This window comes from Eptatretus burgeri, chromosome 3 (genome assembly GCF_056783735.1).
Source record: "Eptatretus burgeri isolate ZD-2024b chromosome 3, Ebu_testis_v1, whole genome shotgun sequence".
Lineage (NCBI taxonomy): Eukaryota > Metazoa > Chordata > Myxini > Myxiniformes > Myxinidae > Eptatretus > Eptatretus burgeri.
The window spans coordinates 93,944,657-93,966,139 of record NC_140963.1 but is presented as its reverse complement, the minus strand read 5'-3'; the positions used below and the strand labels follow the sequence as shown (position 1 = coordinate 93,966,139).

The 21,483-nt window shown below is 38.5% G+C and overlaps 1 protein-coding gene across 2 annotated transcripts in view; it reads right to left on the bottom strand.

The window, feature by feature from the left end:
• Positions 1 to 451: 451 nt before the first annotated feature.
• The window catches only part of IQGAP2 (IQ motif containing GTPase activating protein 2), a 101,181-nt gene continuing 80,149 nt past the window's right edge, over positions 452 to 21,483 (bottom strand). For both annotated transcript variants that reach the window (XM_085874551.1, XM_085874552.1), the window contains 6 exons: positions 5,445 to 5,532; positions 5,066 to 5,239; positions 4,174 to 4,340; positions 3,946 to 4,080; positions 3,615 to 3,723; positions 452 to 807 (listed from right to left, as the gene is read on the bottom strand). In XM_085874551.1, the coding sequence (XP_085730677.1) occupies positions 694 to 807; positions 3,615 to 3,723; positions 3,946 to 4,080; positions 4,174 to 4,340; positions 5,066 to 5,239; positions 5,445 to 5,532 (787 nt within the window). In that variant the 3' untranslated portion in view covers positions 452 to 693. The remainder of the gene's footprint in view (positions 808 to 3,614; positions 3,724 to 3,945; positions 4,081 to 4,173; positions 4,341 to 5,065; positions 5,240 to 5,444; positions 5,533 to 21,483) is intronic.

Sequence of the window (21,483 nt, the reverse complement as noted above, 5' to 3'; positions counted from 1 at the left end):
GCATAACCCATTGAAGACAGAGGTCTATGTAATGGTGGCTGCTCCCTCTCACACCTTTCCCAATTCCTGAGCCATGTCAGTATTTGTGCCTCATTTTTACCTGGACAATGCAGGTGTCTCAACAAGTCTCCCACTTCCTGAACCACTCCAGTATTTGCACGTTTTTTTATGTATTTAATATATATATATATATATATATATATATATATATATATATATATATATAATAAAATAACATGCACGCACGCACTAATTATTATATTTTAATCGGTGTGAAAGTATTGTGTATTTATTCCTAATGTTCTGTTCGTATTAGCAAAGATGTAAAAAAGCATTTCCATCAGATGTGCTTCGAGCCACCGAACTGTGCGAGTCGCATCAACGGTTGAGTTTTTCCATCAAATGCAATCTGCCTCTTGTCTCGGTACAATAAATGTCATGAAACAAGAGATTGAGGTAACAATCTTTATTTCTCATGTACACATTGTATACAATAACTCATGATTACATACAAATGGTTGATTAAAAAGAGAAAACAAAAAGTATAGACATTTTAAATCGATTAAAAATGGTTGAAGTGCAAAGGCATTAGTGATGTGTACACTTACAAGCTTTACAAGTCCACCAATTGTACATACATTGGAGATCATTACTTTGGTATAAAAAGGCAGGGCAAAAAGGAGGCCAAAAAGGCTACTTGCCGTAAAACTTGTTGTTTATTAGAAAAATGAGGAGGTTTACATTGACTTTTATCTTGTCGAACATCTTCATTATGGCCACTCCCTCGTATTGGAGCTGAAGAAGATCCTACATGGGAGATGAGACGGCGAAGTCATGACAACGTCAAAGTGAAACGTCTAATTCATGGCCGGCTGTGACCTCAGGACCAACTAGCAGCAAATATATCCTGCATTTCCAGCATCTGGCATAAAATTAAATTAACGACCATTGCAGATATTGACTACTTGCTTAATGCCCCCAATTATTCCCACCATGTAGGGTCTGGTCTGCCAGGGAACACTTTTAAAAAAAAAAAAAAATTTTTTTTTACAGCAGGAGTCTTTCACGACCAAGCTGGTCAGGCCATGCATTGACCGAAGGTTTGGGATTTGTATTTTGTTCAGAGTGCTGGCAATAACTTGCCAACTCTTCGCAAAAGACGCCGTGGGATCTTTGACGACCACCGACGTACAATGCTGGTAGCCTGGTCCTCTGGTTTGACGTCCTTCCGACGGACGACTCACACATTGATGCCTCACCCTGCACGTAAAACACCAGGGTGAGCGCATAGCTGGGTCGAGATTCAAACCGAGGATAGACAGCTCAAAGGTGAGTGCATAGCACCTACAAGCTATACTGTCAGCCAATAAACATTGCAGATGCATGGTATTAAATTTAGAGAATACAGCTGCCTGGTCTCTCTCTAAAAGTGCCTGGTTTTGGAATTTAAGAGGTTGTGGACTGAATTTCATATTTTGCACTAAAAATAAAAATAAGTCTGAAGACGACAATGGTTCACGAGCGGTATTTGACGATGTAGATTGTTTCAGAAGTCAAGGATGAGACAATGTGACCAAGTTATAAAAATGATCAACATGATGTGGTACGAGTGGCAGGTTATCAGCTGCAAAATGTCGAAAACTCGGTTTCGTTCAACAACTTTCAAAATTTGACCTTTGCATAACCTTTAAAGGTCACAAAACAATGGTGTGGACATTAAAATGAGGAAAGAGGATACGTGCTACAGCTTATTGGAGTTAGTTCGTCGAAGGTCAAAAACCCGGTTAGATTCCCACAACTTTGAAAATTTGACCTTTGTGGCGTTCAAAGGTCAAAGGTCAAGGATTATGACCTTTGGTGCAAAACTTCCTCTGGAACATTCCAGGAACAATATAACTTCATATAGGCTATATGGCATTTCGCACTCCTCAGATGTTCCATACTTTGATGAAATCAGCGTAAAAACAAACTTGAAGGGGGCACCACGGGCAAGGTGTTCGAGATAGAGCAAACTGGTTTCAAGACGTTAGGTGGGGAATGACCTCAAGATTATGCATCAAAAATATTGTCATCCGAGCTCTCAAAGTTTGGGCGGTTGTATGATTTTTATGTCAAAATTGGCAATTTTATAAGTTTTTGACCTTGTGACCTTGACCTTGGGACAAAAATGAAAAATCGGACAATGACAAGTTTTAGATAATTCATTTTGCTATTCAAATACCGAAGTACCCATTCCATTCAGTCAATTCCCTCGGAGAAGATATATTTTAAATCTGACTACCCCCTAAAAATGGCTATTTTTTGGGCGTGGCTCCACCCACAATGGGCGTAGCACACCCTCATCCAGGAAAACACACCGAGACATTGATATCAAACACATAACCAAGTTTCATCAAGATCGGATCAAAGTCCATGGAGTTATGCTATGGACAGACAGACAGAGACAGACAAGCTGGTAGGCAGACATGGGTAGTCGATCAAGTCGAATTTAGTCGTTTTTCAGCCGTTACGAGCCAACAAAAGCGTCCATAGCAACGGTTCTTTCTCACACATAACGAGGACATACCATGAACCTTCCATACCAGTTTTATGTATATCTGACTCATAGTCTCCGAGATAAAACGAACTTCGTTATTTTATTGTTTTCGACCAGGGTTCATTCAAGGTCTATCTTCTCCGACAGTTTTCATAGGATCCGGCTAGAAATTTTTGACAATATGGCTGAATGTACTGCCCACAGTCGTTCGTGGCCCGATTTTTGAAAAAATTAATTTGAGATTTTTTTGAAAAATTCAAAGGTTCGTTGCTAGGCAACGGATGGGTCCACGGCAACGGTTCTCATTTGCACACAACTAGGTCATGGTATGAACCTACCAACCAAGTTTCATCGAAATCGCCATTATATTAGCGGAGCACTGGACCGAACAGACATACATACAGACAGACAGAGACATATCGATGGAAATACTGATAATAAGGGTAGACGAGATTGACTACCCAACAGATAGACAGACACAGACATAACGAATATAGTGGTCACTGGCTGGCGCTCATGAACCAACAGCCAGCATAATCAGAGTCCATACTCCAAATCCCAACCATTAGCATGCAAAAGATTATCAAGACTAACTTTGTAATCACTTTTGTAGTAGGTTTATGCTTCGACCTGGAAGCTTGTCACCAACATGAATACATGAGGCTTTGCCAGTACTTCCTCCAAGAGCCATTTTACAAGATTGGGTGAAAAGTTCACAATGGAGAAGAGCTTCAAAAAAAGGAAACTGAAAACAAACATCTGCAAAAAATTTAATCCACTTACTAACCTGCTTTTAAATACAAAACTTCACATATCACTGCGACAGCCTTTTAGGTAAAAGGATAAGACGGCGCCCTTCTCAACAATGCCGTCAGATATTAATAATGATATACTTGTGCACCTGTTTGCTCGGGGTGCCTCGTAAGCAGATTTTGCATGCACAGATTTAACAATCGATTTCTTTGTCCGTTGACGGTCTATTCATGGTGATGTCAGCACAAGATATCTTTTGAAGTACCCCCAACACCTTTCAATTGATCAGGAAGAATTCTCGAGTTCAACCTTGTTTGCAACTCACCTGGAAGTTAAGCTGCACCTTCTCCATATTCACTCCCATGAACTTGGCTTTCACATCAAAACTGCCGATCTCCTCTGCTGGAGTGATGTCAAACTGAACGTTCCGAAACCTGCAGAAAAGTAGTCAATGCAATTTCTTCAACTTTTCAACATATTCAATTAACTAGTGTGGAATACATTTCTCAGCACCTGGTATAACACTTAGCCATAAAAGTATTATAGGTAGCTGGTATAACAACCATACAAAGTCTTTATTTTGTTGTTATCAAAGTGCTCTGGCAAATATACCAGATACAAGGGAAGTTTAGACCTTGTTGATCATATTTACGCACTGATTTTGTTGCAGGTTCTCAATTTCCAGCAGAACTCCTTTCTCGTGCAGTCGCGCTGCCGTGTAGCGCAGAGTCATCTGCTTGGCCTTCCTGTTATGCCTGGTGTTTCCAGTGTGCACCGTATGCCGGGATATTCTGTACCGAGGCCGCATGCGGAGTCACGTCAGTAAAAATTAAAAGTGACATGACCATCTGAAAATTACGAAAAACCTTTGACACATTTCGTACTTTCGACCACGGTCCAGGTTGTCCAAGCACGTGTGGATGTATTGGTTGTAATAATCCGCCTGCTCCCCAAAAAATGTTGCCTTGCGCGTCAAGGCATCCAGAGTCTGCTGGAGCTTCAGCAGCTCCACCCTCCTGCGCTGCCGATGGCGTCGCTGGTTTCTCAAGTCCTTTTGTGCCAAGGGCACATAAAAGTAATTGTACAATGTCAATTTTAGACCTGTAACAATCTGCAAAAGCTCTGCTCAGTTCTCACCTCAAGGGACCATGTACAGTTTATCAGAGATGCAAATCAGCTCACTTATTAGGGTTGCATAAGCATATGGCTTCAAATTAGCTCCCATCAATTCCACTTTGAACATTTCTGCTGCTTGGGCCAGAAATTGTCAAGTTGACATTGCAGCAGATGTGATGAGGAATCAAGAAGTGAAGCATTTAAATTTTATTCAAAAATAAAGTCACTCCCCTCTACTCCAATGCCACACTTCACCCTCCACCACCTCACCCATCTCCACCTCTCTAAAAAGAAAGAAGGCATGCCACACGGCTATGGAAGATCTTTCCAATGAGTTATCGATCTATTTGTGTCCACAAACGTTTCACTGTATGATTGGCTGACAGTTTTTAACATAGCCATTACTTCTTAATTAAAAATAAAACGAAATAGCCAAACATCCCAGAAATTTACCAAATTTGCTGCAAAACAGAAACTTGAAGAACCACACTTCATTTTGGGGATTCCAAATGGAACTGATGCAGCCCCTTTATTATACTACGATTCATCTTCCTCTTCAACATATTTTTTTTTTCCTTTTACTTTTAAATCTTCGCTTTCCCACCCCCCCCCTCCACCCCCACCCATCTATGTGGATAAGCTTTTACAGGATAAACATACCTTTGCAATTTCGTTAACAAGTTCCTGGTAGTTGTTTGCAGCTGAGATCATTGTGGAAGCTTCAAGAATCTGAAGGTTCTTCATTACACTGTTTTTCTTTTGCTCTAGTGATGAACTGCAGTTCTCATCCGTCCGTCCAAGCCGTCTCCTCATCATGTGCTCATATGCAATCGCCTGATTGGGTGGGTGAGGGGTGAGAGGGTGAGAGGGTGAGAGGGTGAATTGAGAAGAAAGTGATAAATTGGATCTAAACTTTGGCAATTTCATTGTCAGCATCAGGATAAACAAGCGAAGGTCTTTTACTTTTGGACAGTGAAACAAGTGGTGCATTGAGCCACCAAAGTAACAATGGACAAAGTGTCATCGCTGCAGTTCACACCTGCTCCGACTTGGCGGGTGTTTTCAAGATGTCGAGCAATGTTTCCCCGGATTGCGCTCTGATCACGTCCACAATGTGTTGCTTCGTCCTGCAATAAGGAAGTCAATCAAATTCCTCACTGCAAATGGGGATTGTTGAATACAGCTTTTGACAAACAGCCAAAGGTAAATGCATCTTGGTAGTCTTCCTGTTAAAAGTAGGTGAGCTTTACCGCCACCAGTAGTAGCGAAATGGGGGTTCTGGGACACAATGTGTGTGTGTGTGTGTGTGTGTGTGTGTGTGTGTGTGTGTGTGTGTGTGTGTGTGTGTGTGTGTGTGTGTGTGTGCATATGTTACACCCACGGGTACCGAGTGTATTACGAGGGGATTAATCCCTGTTTCTCCTCTGAAGAGCCGGACCTGGGGCCACTGCTCACAATTAACTTTGTGGTACGGTGGGTTGCTTTACAACCACGAATGCCAATCAGTTAACCACGAGTTCCAGTGTCCACTGTGTAACTTTTTCCATTTAACTAGAGGTCACGTGGCTTCCTGAATGGGGCAGGCGCCCTCAGCAATGCACCAATCTTATCTTGATTAGGGCGGTTGGGCATTTACCGCTGGTGCATGTCGACTATGACAGGTTAATTAGTTTGGGAATTATCTCCCGGTCTATCTAGGTTCGGACAATGCTGGATCAATGGAAGGAAAGGACAAGCACGGACAGGTTGAAACGTCAACAAGGAATTTATTAATAAGGAAAAAGTAAATAAACTGAAGAACTTAATATTTCTTTGTGGTGAAAATAGGTCGATTCAAATCAATCGAAATAATCTTAAGCAAATAAAGAATTAATCAGGCAATGAAAGAAAAACAGACAAAGAGCAGATTATTATCACTATGCCTTAGTTAGTAATTAAACACGAGACAAGGGTACCCAGCAGATCATGCAGGGTGGCGAAGAAATCCAGTCTCGGCTTACCAAGGTAGAAGTCGTCGTGCGTCAAATAAAATGTCCCAAAATGAGTGAGCATGCTTTGGTCCACTGCCAGCGCCCTGCCTCGCCGTACACACACTCGCAAACAGGCTCGAACACCAATCGACGTCACGTCATCACCCACAGGAACCAGGGGCACCAATAATCAGATACGCCAAGAGCAGGCCCCGAGCAGAACGAGCAGGAACGGTCCGTCACCCACCGTCAGGAGCCACCAGAAGCCACAACCAACGGACAGCTGTAAGGAGTGGAAAGGCACTGTGCGGAGCTGTAAACAGCTGTCACAAACTGTCACCAGTGATCAGAGCTGTAAGACTGTCGCCAGCTCACCAACCATCTGACTGGAACAACTGACTGGAGCTGAAAATAACAGTCAAGATGGAACCACTGCCCACATGGCACGAGCCACGGTGGAGTTTTATAAGGCAAATTTTTGGACACCAAATAATTTCGCTAAATTCAGAAATTTCTTGGCCATCATGTTCTCCTGATTTGACGCCTCCCGATTATTTTATTTGGGGTTACCTAAAGGAGCTTGTATACATAATAAGCCACATACAATTCAGCAGCTCAAGGACAACATCTGTGCAGAAATTCGAGGGCTGCAGCCAGAGTTATTGTCCGCTGTTCTGGAAAATGCTGTCGAAAGAGCCCGTCTCTGCGAAGCTGAAAATGGATCTAAACTGCATCATTTTTCATAAATAAAGTAAATTTATCTCCATTTTGTAAATTTTCTTTTGGTATAAAAATGATAAATTTTTTAAAACAGGAATGTTATTTAATTTTTAAATCCCAATGTGACTTTTGGGACACCATATATATATATATATATATATATATATATATATATATATATATATATATATATATATATATATATATATATATATATATACACACATATATACATATATACACATATATACATATATCTTCTTCTTCTTCTTTCGGCTGCTCCCGTTCGGGGTCGCCACAGCGGATCATCCGTATGATCCGCATAGTGATTTGGCACATGTTTTACGCCGGATGCCCTTCCCGACGCAACCCTGGTCGCCTCTTATGACACAGGGATATGGTACACCTATTTTAACCGGGGTATACACCGGCCCAGTATACTTGTACTCATTTCGCCGACCTCGGAAGGATGATAGGCTGAGTCAACCCCCTGGTGTATTAATTCAGTGGCTCAACGGGGCTTGAACTCAGGACCTTTTGGATCCCAAGCCGCTGTCCTAACCACTGCGCCAACACCAGGCTTATATATATACATATATACATATATATATATATATATATACATATATACATATACATATACATATATACATATATACATATATATATATATATATATACATATATACATATACATATACATATACGCAGTCGCGCCCAAAAGTTTGCATAGACTTGAGCAGAATACCGTTGACTTCCATTTATACATCTTTTCTCGACAATAATCATAATTATTTCCATTCCGAGAACAATTTCAACCATTCTCCCTTATTTCTATCAAAGGTTTCTGCAACTTTTGTACTTTGGATGATTTTATTCACAGTTTAATTCATGATGTGACAAAAATAGCGGGTCAAAAGTTTACATACAACAGCACACTCTAATATTGTCGAAGACTTTGTTGCATAGCCTTTAACGTTTAGAACTTCAGTCAGTCTTGCAGGATAACCATCAATGAGCTTCTTGCAGTGTTCTCTGAAGGTATTTTAACCCATTCTTCTTGACAGTGTTGGTAGAGTGCAGTCAAATTGGTGGGTTTCCTCTTTTGCACTCTTTTTCAATTCCCTCCACAAATTCTGTATAGGATTTAAGTCCAGGCTTTGAGCTGGCCATTCCAAAACATCAACCTTGATCTGCTGAAGCCATCCAGCAACCAACTTGGAAGTATGTTTTGGGTCGTTGTCATGTTGGAAGGTCCAGCGACATCCAAGGTTCAGCTTTTGAGCGGACCGATTCAGGTTCCTTTGGAGAATTTCCAAGTAGTCTTCCTTCTTCATGGTGCCATCTATCTTATACAGTGCTCCTGGACCACTAGCAGCAAAACATCCCCATAGCATGATGCTGTCACCACCATGCTACACCATGGGTATTGTGTTCTTCGGTTTGAAGGCCTCTCCCTTCTCTCGCCAGTCGTACTGTTGGTCATCGTGGCCGAAAAGTTCCATCTTGGTTTCATCAGACCAAAGGACACTCTGCCATAAGCCTCTATCTTTGTCCTTGTGCTTTCTTGCATATTTCAGCCTGGCTTCGCAGTGGCGTTTTTGAAGGAGGGGCTTCCTTCATGCTCTGCAGCCACTTAGTCCGTTTCAGTGCAGGGCCCTCTGGATGGTGGACACTAACACCTTCGTCCCTAAAGCCTCCAATTCTTGGCACATGCGTTTCTTGGTAGTCCTGTGGTTGAAGCGTACCTTTCTGACCAATGCCCTCTCATCGGTTCGTGCTAACTTGGACTTCCAGCCTGATCTTGGAAGGATCTTGGTTGTCCCGAGGTCCCAATACTTCCAATAGTCTGGACAGATGACCGTGGCACTTCTAGTTGCCTAGATATGCCCCGAGAGAAGTCCCTGACTTGTGCAACTGGATAATGCTCTTACTTAGGTATTGAGTATTCTTTTGCCTTCCCCATGCTGGCTCAAGTGGAAATAGGGCTTGAATAGGAAACCTAGGCCCTTTATACAGCCATGAGAGCACCAGCTGACCTCTTACATAACAATTATAATCAGCAGAGAGTCAGGGACACAATACAAGTGAGAGAAGGCCATGTCAGAACATTCTAGGCCTTTCAAAAGCCAATCATGCAGCAAGTCACCTTGGTTTATGTAAACCTTTGAGCCGCTATTTTTGTCACATCATGAATTAAACTGTGATTAAAATCATCCAAAGGACAAAAGTTGCAGAAACCCTTAATAAAAACAAGAGAGAATGGTCGAAATTGTTCTAGGAATGGAAAGAATTATAATTAATGTGGAGAAAAGAGGTATAAATTGAAGTCAACTGTATTCTGCTGAAGCGTATGCAAACTTTTGGGCCCGAATGTATACATACATTTAACACACACACACACATATATATATATATATATATATATATATATATATATATATATATATATATATATATATATATATATATATATATATATATATATATATATATATATATATATATATATATATATGTAGTCAACTGCAATTGGTTAGAAATTCAACATGGAACAAAGTGTATGCAAACTTTTAGGCCCGATTGTCAATATATATATATATATATATATATATATATATATATATATATATATATATATATATATATATATATATATATATATATATATATATATATAATGATGATGATACAAAAGCAAAAATTTTTTACCATCCATCTCTCTCTCCATCTATATATCTATCTAACTCTTTCTAAAACTCATCTAATATATATTGTTGCGAATTCGCGCCCGCCGGCGTGCGAACGGCCACGTGACTCGAATCGCGGCATGTCGCCCACTGGACGGACAATTCTGTTGTGACCCTCTCGGACTAATGCCGGAGCTAGTCACGGGTGGGCCTTTCGACCTAACCACGATCGTGCCAATCGGCCACCCGCGTGGGATAAGGTTGTTCGCCAAACTCTACCTACCTAAGTACCCACGCGGATGGTAAACCGGGCGATCGCACCTCGCTGCAGGTAGACTCCGGACACGGGCCGCTTAAGCTATCGGGATAACCGAGCGGTGTTATCGTCGGCCTCGACGGTTCCGATTACTTATCGGGCGTATTAAGCCCACTACGAACCCTTTACGTGAAGCAAGATGGAGATTCAACAAAGGGAAGCGATTCAACAAACGCAGCGAAACGGGGAACAAGTTCACACAAGCACTTTATTCACACAGACACAGACACAAAGCACACATCTACAGCCAAACAGAATCAGAAATGCACATATAGCGAATGGAAGAAGAAAACAATAAAGCAACGACGACGCAGAGCTACAACCGACTACGCAAACACATGGCAACACTGATACAGTTCTACTTTACAAGACACGGCGCCACAAGATTCATACAAAAAAAACCCCGAAAAGAAATAGAAGTGGTCACTTCCCTGTGTGCGCACCGAGTCCTTCTCTGCGCCCTCAGCTCCCGCTCCTCCGGCGTTCGACGCCACGGACCGGGGTTTTGGGGAATGAACGGGGTTTTCAGCACTCTCTCGGTGCGGACGGGGGGAGGGGGGGAAGAAATCGTCGACACTCAGGGTGGAGAGGGAGAGGAAATGGCGGACGCTCCGTCCCACCAGCGGGGTCTCGGGACAACACAGACTCCGGTGAACCCTCAAACAGGAGCTTTCTCTCTTCACACCGTCGTTTGTCCAAAAGGTCCAAGGCTCATCAGGATCAAGGGCTCCGCAGGGATCAACAGGCTGGCAAGAACAACAACAACAACAACCACAACCCTCTTCGCAGAGCCATCCCTTTTTATATTGCGGGGCTCCGCCCCGTTACTCCACCCCGTTCTTTGCTCCACCCCCTTCGAGGAACTTCGAGAAAGGTCTCGAAGAGGGGCGTTCCTCCTCCCTGGCCGCGTCACACCGCGCATCCACCAATCAGGCGCCAGCTGCCCCCACCCCGCTTCTCCTCCCTCACACCAAGCGCGGAGAAGAATGGCGCGAAAAACAGGCGGGAAAGCCCACTGAGCGTCCTTGTTGGTTTTTGTTTGAAATAAAAGATAGAAAAAGAAAAACGACTGACTCAAAGCGTCGCAGCCCGAATGAATCACATTAATCCCCTATAAACAACGGGTTTGGGGCAGACTACACATGTACTTAAGAGATACCTCACCAACGGGACCTGAATGGTGGTTTGTGAATTACCACAGCAGTAACAATATGTATGTCTGTACGTATGTATGTTTCCGAAATACAGCCAAAACGGTACATGATAACATAAAAATTTTCGGCACACATTAATCACCATTCTCCTTCGGTGTGCAGTATCAAGTTTCCTTAAAATAGGGCAACGAAAAAATAATTAAAAAATCAATTCCCGATTCAGTCAAGTACTCTTCGGGAGAATTTGATCAATGCAAACAAACTCAGCGTTATTGTTCGCTGGAGCTATCTTTTCTTCTTTTTGAAATGATTTTTTTTTATCAACCGCTGTCACAACGGGAACCCAGCGGGTTCACGGGTCATCTAGTATATCACTAAAACTCTCATCTTGTGTATATGTACGTATATGTATGTATGTTCCTGAAATACAGGCAAAATGGTACACGATAGCACGAAAATTTTAGGGCTACATTACTCACCATTCTCCTGCAGTGTGCAGTCTCAAGTTTCGTTCAAATCGGGCAAAGAATAAATTATTTTAAAAATCAATTCCCGATTCAGTGAAGTACTCTTCGGGATTATTTGATCAATGCAAATAACCTCAGCGGTATAGTTCGCTGCAGCTATCTTTTTTAAAAAAATTTTTGAAATGATTTTTTTTATCAACTGCTGTCATAACGGGAACTCAACGGGTTCACGGGTCATCTAGTATATTACTAAAACTCATCTTGTATGTATGCATGCTCCCGAAATAACCAAAATGGTACATCATAGGGCAAAAAAATTAGGGCCACCTTACTCACCATTTTCCTGCAGTATCAAGTTTCATTCAAATTGGGCAACGAAAAAAAATAATAAATCAATTCACGATTCAGTCATGTACGCTTCGGGAGAATTTGATCAATGCAAACAACCTCAGCGGTATGGTTCGCTGGAGCTATCTTTTTTTTTTTCTTGAAATGTTTTTTTTCTTCCCCATCAACCGCTGTCACAACGGGAATCCAACGGGTTCATGGGTTGTTTAGTAAATATATATATATATATATATATATATATATATATATATATATATATATATATATATATATATATATATATATATAAACAAACATATAAATATGTGTATAGTCAACCACAATTGGTTATAAATTCAATATGGAACAAAAAAATAAAATAATTAAAAAAAATCTGGTTTATCTCCCCACGTCAGGAAAAATCATGTACAGAGTAAATTTTAGGATAACCGATCAAGATAATCGTATGATTTCCTTCAATGGAGAAATTATAAATGTCAGAATTCACCTCTCTGAAGTTTTCCAATCAGTTAATAAATACAATGGTTATTGTGAGGAAACACGAGTTGGGAAAATAGAAAATAATTACAAAAGATGGGGATAGGATGTTCCTTTCACCATATTATAAAGATGAGGGAATTTATCTTAGTAGAGGATATTATAAACCGAAGAGGCAACATGGTGTAGGACATCAATTTATACACGGGATAATTGATACTCTCATGGGTATCGTTCAACTATTCTTAAACATAAAGACCCAATAGGTTCAACCACTTCTGCCATCAGAAATTTAGCAGGTGCTATAAAGAGTGTAAAAGATGCTCAAAAGAGTTCCAATAAATTACAAGCAATAAAAGAAATTAAGAAATGCAAAACTCAATTGTCTCCCCAAGAACGGCAGAAATTAATTAAAATACTCCGATCAGGATTTTTAAAGTTTTAACAACTTATTTTTTAATCAAATAATTACAAGAATGGAAGCAATTGATAGCATGTATGATTTGGATAATATAATTATCATCTCAAACTCTACCAAAAAAGAGAAGATTATGTTCAGGTAAATGCTATGACAGGAACAGACTCGACAGGAACAGACTATGACAGGAATACAAACAGAACAAAAATTTTGAAATAAATAATCAACAAACTTGCTTGAATTTTGCCAATAGTGAATGAAAATTTAAACATGAAACTAAGGCTGGGAATAACACAAACGCTACACTCATAAATGATTTCTTCTGGAAAATGTTTGATTGAGATCATTTGTATATTGGGACACAAGAAGTGGAAGCAGTTGATTAAGTCTCTGATACATCTGAAGCGATGAAATTTACATATTAGTTTAGTGATAGAATGGGTAAGGGTGCTGTCGAACTTTTATTGCCGATGTGGCAACGGAAACAAACACAGACCCTGGCTCGAGTCAAAGAAAGGAATTATATAACGATTATACAAAAGCAAAAAAAAATAGTTTTACCATGGCAGTTCCCCTTAAAGGTATATTTGGATTTTGTGATTCCAATAACGTACTGTATTGACTTAAAATTGGATTTCAACGACAAAGGAATGATAATTAAAATAGTTTTTTTTTTTTTGGTGTTGCTAATGCTTTTGGTGCTCAAAATAAATTTGTTGTTGATGAAATTAGTTAGTGTATTCGTAAATATATTCCTAATCTTAAAACCAACACGTTAAACTGACCCAAACCACTTACACATGGAATTTGGGTGTTCTGGAAGGAAAACCACAATAAATATATATGGCTCATTTTTAAGAAACCAGATGGAGATACTGCAACTGATAAGAATAATGTGTTGAGTGATAATGCTAAGGTGAAACAACTTCGCGTTTCTCTGAATGGAACATTTTATCCAGGAGACAGATTGGAAATTGACTGGGAAAAAAAATGATTATGCTGAAGCATACAAGTCTTACCAAAAGGTGTGTGAAAGCAATGGTAATAAAGAACCCATTTTGGATATGGCTGGATTTAAAAAAAAAAAATTTATAATAACTTTATACAATGTATGCGATTGACCCGAGTGCTCAGAAGGAAACTATAAAGTCTAATAGAGTGGATAATTCTCCACACATTGAAAGAGGAGAGAATGCAGAAGTTGATACATATTGCTTTTGGAAGAAACAGGATTAAAGATTAATACAGATAATGGTGTTATGATTAGTCTTACATAATTTTTTGAAAATAAATGTCAGAAAGTGCCAATGGCGGTATATGTTTATCAAAGGAATGGGAGCTTTGACGGGTGGTATTTCCACAGCGGTAAAAACTGCTAATGAAAGGAAGGCTCAAATACAGGCTCAACAAGAGATGGAAAGACATACCAAAGTTGGAGAAACGAATTAGTGGGAGTGGTGCAATTGTAGATTTTGCTGAAAAACTTGAAAGCCTACCTGATAAAACAAGAATGTTAGTTGAAGATATGCTTTCTTCTATTGCACGAGTTGGTGTAAAATTAACTAAAAGGGGGTAATGGATTATATCTTTCTCATAAATAAATGAGCATTGATGAGTAGTTTAAAGTATTTGGAAAGAATACATCAAATATAGAACTTGCGAAATATTGTAAAAAATAAAAAATAGATAATGTGGTTATTTGTATGAGAGATGAATTAACTAACTTCTCTAAATATACAAAAGATTATTATGAATTTAGAATATAATAATGGAAACGGTTCTCATTGGATTTGTGTTTATAATAATCAGGAAAAATATAATTTTGATAGTTATGGTCTTCCAGCACCTGTTGAAGTCATGAAATTCTTACAGAATGGTGTTTATCAAACATTTCAAGTTCAAGAATTCAATTCCAAGTGTTGCGGTCAATTATATCTTTTTGTATTATTTCAACTCAATAATAATAAAAATTATGAAGTTATTTTTAATCAAAGATAAATGACTAATGTTGGAAAAGATGGTTCTACCTTTGGTCTAAACCAAGAGTTAGATATCGATTTGTCAAATTTTATATTATACAAAGGCACAGGCTGAACAACAGAAACACAACAAAAAATATTAATATGAAAAATGCTAATAAATTAATAAATTATCCAAGCCCTACAGATAAAAACAACTTGGTGAGATTCAGTGATTTATCCTCAAATAAAACAGCTATGTTTTCCAAAGATATAGAAATGTTTATTTTATCTCCGGGTTCAATAAAATATTGTTTTTATACTGATGTTAATAAACCAACAAGTTTGGATTTAACTAAAATGTTAAATAATGAAAAGGTTTCAAAGTTGGCCTGGTGTTGGCTTAATGGTTAGGGTGGTGAGCTTTGGATCCGAGGGTCCTGAGTTCAAATCCCGCTCAGCTGTTGAATTAATACCAGGTGGGGCTAACTCAGCCTGTCATCCTTCCGAGGTAGGCAAAATGAGTGCCAGCTTGCTGGTATACTGTGTCGGAGTGGCGACCCATCCAGGATTGTGCCCAATAGCCAAGGAGACTGCTTAAGCAGCACCAACACTCTGCACAGAATATGGTCCCAATCTCATCCTCCTCCTCCTTTAAAGTTGATGAAATACAAACTGTTTAGAAATTCAGAAGAAATTTTATTTGTTTCCTGTTATAAAAAAAAAAAAATTTGGATACGAGAATGTTGAGAAATCCAGATGAATATATGTATGATATTCTATGGGGAGATGGTTCAAGGGTAGCAATGGATGAGGAAGGAGTTGAAGAAAATGAGGCAAGGGAGAAGGATGAGAGGGAAGAAAGACAGATGAGGAGTAGAGGGAGGAAAGCGAATGAATAAATATATAAATATGGAAACCAGTGAGATTAGAAAAAGATTGGAGGTGTTACATTGAATAAATCTCAACACACTGAGGAGGAAAACAAAGAATTAACAAGTCCAATGAAAATATGCATGTGAAGATAATATTAACATCAGTTTCAGGGAGTAGATTTAAATGAGAAAGTGGAGAGGGAGAGAAAGAGAAAGAAGGAAAAGATTATATTATTCATGATGGTGCTTTTGACTATGGTTAGAGTTTTACATTTTTTCCCGAAATAAATGGAGAGAGTAAAGGCATTTCTGAGGATTCTTTATGTTTTGAAAATTAAGATTCAAATGTATGTGTTGGAAACTAAAAAGGTTTTCACATTCTGTATTAATTTTTCTCATATATAAACACAATGACAATAATTTCTCAAATGTAAAAATAAAACGGATAATAAACATCTTATGTTAAAAATAATAGGGTTATACAAAAAGGGATATGTTCAGTTTGTGGCTCAAAAGATAGTAAATTTATCTCCAAACAAAAATGTGGGGAAGATATTCAAAAGTTTTTAATCAGGGAGTAAATCTACAACTGGAATACCGGGGGGAATTACATCTCCTGGGGCATAATTTCTGTGGTCCGGGAACAAACTTGGATAAAAGATTAGATGAGGCTAACAATCCTAAACCTTGGTCTAAACCTCTAAATCGGGTTGATGAAGTGTGTATGAGGCATGATATCGATTATGGAAATAGCACAATGTTGGAAGAAAAACACAAAGCGGATCGAGAAATGTTGTATAATTTATCCTTGATACAAAATCCAAGCTTGAGAGAAAAAGTTGATAGGTTCATCGTGAAGAAGACTATCAGTGCTAAATTGAAACTTGGGCTTGGAAATTCAAAAAAAAAAAAAAAAAAAAAAAAAAAAAAAAAAAAAAAACTTATCGGCTCTAATGATGTCATTAAGATTGAAGAGCAATTAGCTGTTGAATTACATAAACCAATAATCACAAAGTGTAATACAAGGAAGATTTATTCCAAAGAAGTGGATTATATCTGGTCGGCTGACTTGATTGAACTCAATAATGATAAGAGGTAGAAGTAAGCTTTAACCGTTATCGATTTTAGTAGATATGCATGGGTTGTCCCTTTGAAAAACAAAACAGGTAATACTCATGTTTGCCTTCCAACAGATATTTAATAAAAGCAAGAGAAAACCTGATAAATTGTGGAGTGATGAAGACACAGTGCTACAATAAAACATTTATGAATTTTATTAAAGATAATGGAATTACATTATCCAGCACCATTAACGAAGTAAAGGCAGTTGTTTTGAGCACTCAAATCGCACTTTAAGAGAGACTATACGAAAAAAAATTTTTTTTGCAGAAGTCAGACATCAGAAATGGGTATCTTTAATTCAGGACATTGTAGATTATAACAATAATAATAATAATAATAATAATAATAATACAGTCCATTCCTCAACAAAAGAAAAACCAACAGAAACATTTACAAAATTAGAATATGAAAAGGAGATGAAACTGAGAAATCCAAAGTTTAAGAATATATCAATGGAAAAGCCATTTTGAAAAGGTCATACAAAGATGGACTAATGAGCTTTATAAAATCAATGATGTAATGGATACAGTTCCTTGAACTTACAAATTATACGATTTAAATGGAGAAGAAATCTTAGGTTCATTTTATTTACAGGAATTACAAAAGAAAAAGATGTTATATTAAAAAAATTGGAAAATAAGGTCTTTAACCTTAAACAACCTTCTTCCAAGTGATAAATCATCAAGAAAATTATATTTTAAATGGAAAAGTATCTATAAATTACAAGATTTTCATCAAGAAAATTTTATTTTAAGTAAAGTTAAACTACAAAAATATGGCGAATACAACATATTGTGATGTTTGTAATCATGAATATAAATATGATAACAAACACCTTCAAACGCACAAACACACATTCAATCTATTCCAACAAATATCTCCACTTGAATGAGAAACAAAACATTGTGTTGTCTGCTCTCAGGATGTCTTAAAAGAGAGCTATAAAAAAAATACATTCAATCACAAAAACACAAGAAGAATGAAGAGGGGATACTTGGATACTCCATTGAAGATACTGATTAAACATTTAAAGGACATATAAAAATAAGATTGTTTCACCTTAAAGAACCAACACCAACATCAATCAATGAGGAAACTGATAAGGTGAAAGCAAGTACTGAAATTCTAATTAAAAACACATTGAGCCAAATCAAGACTTTTAAGTTCATACGGGAGTAAAATTGAATATGACAAGAGAAGGTGATGAAGAAACTCCCTATACAGGAACAAACCCTCAATTTATCACATCATTCCAAGATTTTAGTTTGTGATGTTTATGATGAACTCCAAAGACAAGAAAGAACTGGATGTTGATCGTGTGGGAGGTAGTGGTTTCGTTATTTCAAAAATAAATAAAAATTTTTTTAGATCTGCACATCTTAAAATCAGACTCTCTTAATGCTTCTTCTTCTTCTTGTATTAATTTACAATAAGAGATGAACCTTAAAAAGGCAGTTGTTAATATTCAAAACAATGATAATAAATGCTTTCTCTTGTCTGTTCTTGCTCACCAACATCCTCCACAATGGAAACCAGAAAGAGCATCTCATTGAAAGAAATATGAGAATACACTAAATATTAAAGATTTTAACTTTCCAATATCAATGAGAGATATTCCAAAATTTGAGAAAATGAATAATCTATCAGTTAATGGATATGGATATGGATCGACGGATAAAAACAAAGCTCAGATAGTAAAAATTTCAAATAACTACCTCTTAATGATGAAGCCATAAAAACGAATATGATGTCATTGTGATACATCAGGTTTGCGATTAATTATCTGTGCTAATGCCCGGCTTGATTCCCGCAAACAAAATCCAAACAGCTTGCCTAGTTTCGGAGATAATGGTATTGGTGATTTCCATTGGAGGTGATATTATGACGTCAACTTTTTTTCTCGGAAGAATTTCCAAAATCGGAGATGGTTATTGCCTGCGCATGGGCTTTCTGTATATACATAGCAAGTTTCACGAAGATCCGATGAAAACTCTGGGTTGTGAAACAAAAAGTCAAAAATAGGAATGACATCATAAAAATTGATATGACGTCATAGTGATGCATCATATGTGCGGTATTTCATCTCTACTAATGCCCTGTTAGATTCCCGCAAACAGAATTCAAAAAGCTTGCCTAGTTTGAGACAATTTTTTAGGCGATTTCATTGGCAGAGATATTTTGACATCATAAACTTTTTTTCTCGGAGGAATTTTCAAAATCGGAGATGGTTACTGTCTGCGCAGGGTATTTTCACATATATATGCCAAGTTTCAGGAAGTTTCAATGAAAACTGTAGGCTGTGAAACAAAAAAGTCCAGAAGAACAACAACGTGAGTAAGACTTAGAGATCCTCCACAAGGATATAAAAAGAAAAAAGTAAAACGTATCCTTGTAAGAGTTCTCTCAATGACTTTCATATAAAAGAATGATTAAATCAACATTTGGAATATTGTAGCAACCATAATTAATATGCCAAAAGTAGGTTCAAACGTATCATACAAAGATTTCCATAAGTGCATAAAACACCTGATTTTGAAAGTATCCTTGAAAAGATAAGAAATTCAAATAAATATCAAAAACACTCCTTGTGGTTTATGTTATTATATCAAATCATCTGTTGGTGATAAATACAAGTGAGAACTTTACAGAGAAGATATCTCCCAAGAGTTTGTGAAACGACAGGAAAAAGACCATGTTTGATTTACCAAGATGATGGGAAGAACATATAAACCAATGTCCTTAAAGGCCCGGTCACACCTTGACGTTTTAGCCAACGTATGCCGATTTTTGAATTTTTTTTCTAAAACGCTGGCACACGTTGAATACGTTATGGGTAAGTTTTGATAACATTGAGAGCACGCTGGCATACGTCGTAGTTCGTTGCCATACATCGTTGTACGTTGGCTTTAAACGTACTTTTAGGTTGTCCTCAAATTTTTTCATGCTTGAAATTTCACGACGTATGCCGGCGTATGACTCACACGTTCCGCTACGCTGGCCACAAGTTGTAGGCACGGTCTGCGATCGTTGACAGACGTCAACACATGCTACTTGTAAGTTAATCATAAGTTGAGACACGCCGAGGTAATGTTTAGAGTACCCGAAACTTATTTCCTACCTATGATTAACGTGTTGTTGGCACGTTACGCGATCGTTGCCACACGTCGACAGACGTTACTTTTAAGTTACTCATAGGCCGAAAGACGTCGGTATAATGGATCGTCCTTGCGTCAGCGTCCACGGCCACGGCCAGGACACTTATTTGCAGCATTCTTCAAACTTTTCTTCGGCATGACGAGGATGTTCACACTTCGATGTCTAGCTTGGCTATGATTCCAATTGTCCATCGGCAGCGTCTATTTAAAAAAACACGTTCAGAAGAAACGTTTCAAATTTCCAAACCCCAGCGTCAAAAAACAAAAAAAAAACAAAAAACAAAGGCGAGTGACAGCAATTTAAATCGTTCATTGTGAACAATGAAAATGGCTGAGTGGTACCGTTTAAAAGTCGTTGAGTGTAAAAAAAATCCAATTGTTGAGCACAAGCGTCTACTTTCAATAGTGGAGATGCAGCCATTTAAATCGTTGAGTGGCAGCCTATGAACCTACCCGTGGACACGCGGACGCAAGGACGATCCATCATAATCCACACCCTCCCCCTCACACCCACCTACTACTGCCAACATGAACAAACTACTACTAATACTAATACTAATACTAATACTGATACTGATACTGTTACTGTTACTGTTACTGCTGACATGGACATCGACTCAAAAAGGAACTCGAAAACACTGTTGGGTTCCCCTTTTATGAGCACCATTTTTATATACCAATTCCCAAAACCGCTGGGAACACGTCTTTATATGGCAGTTGTAAGCTAGAAACACATTAATTTTTTTTTTTTTTGTCGACCGGAAGACGTCATTGGAATACGTCTACATACGTCGATGTGTGTTGGGACTACGTAAAGAATTGGTTCAAAGCACGTCAAACATAAGTTAGAAATAAGTTTCGCGTAAAAAAGACATTACCACGACGTGTTTCGACTTATGAGTAGCTTATAAGTAGCCTTTGTGGACGTGTGTAAGCGTCCACATATCGTGTGTAAAACTTATCCCCATCGCATGCGGAACGTGTGTCATACGCCGAGAACATGTTCAAAATTTCTTGACTTACTCTACTTACTACGACGTATGATAGCGTATTTAGCGTTCTACTCGCGCATACCAAACTTACCCATACCGTATTCGACGTGCCCCAACGTTTTAGACACACTTTTTGTTACGTCGGCATACGCTGGCAAGATCGCCAAGGTGTGACCGCGATTTTGACCCTTCCATTTCTACGGCAGTTATGATTTGAATCGTTGTGCGTCAGCCTTTTAATAGGCTACGTCACGACATCGTCGGCGATGCGTGCAACGCGCTATGCCTGAGTTAGACTATCGTTGGGCATCGGTTGTGTAGGCCGACAACAGGTTCAGCATTCGTTGGTACAAGTTATCTATAACACAACGAAACGTTCTGTGTAGTTACCAATGCGTTATACATAAGACCAAGTC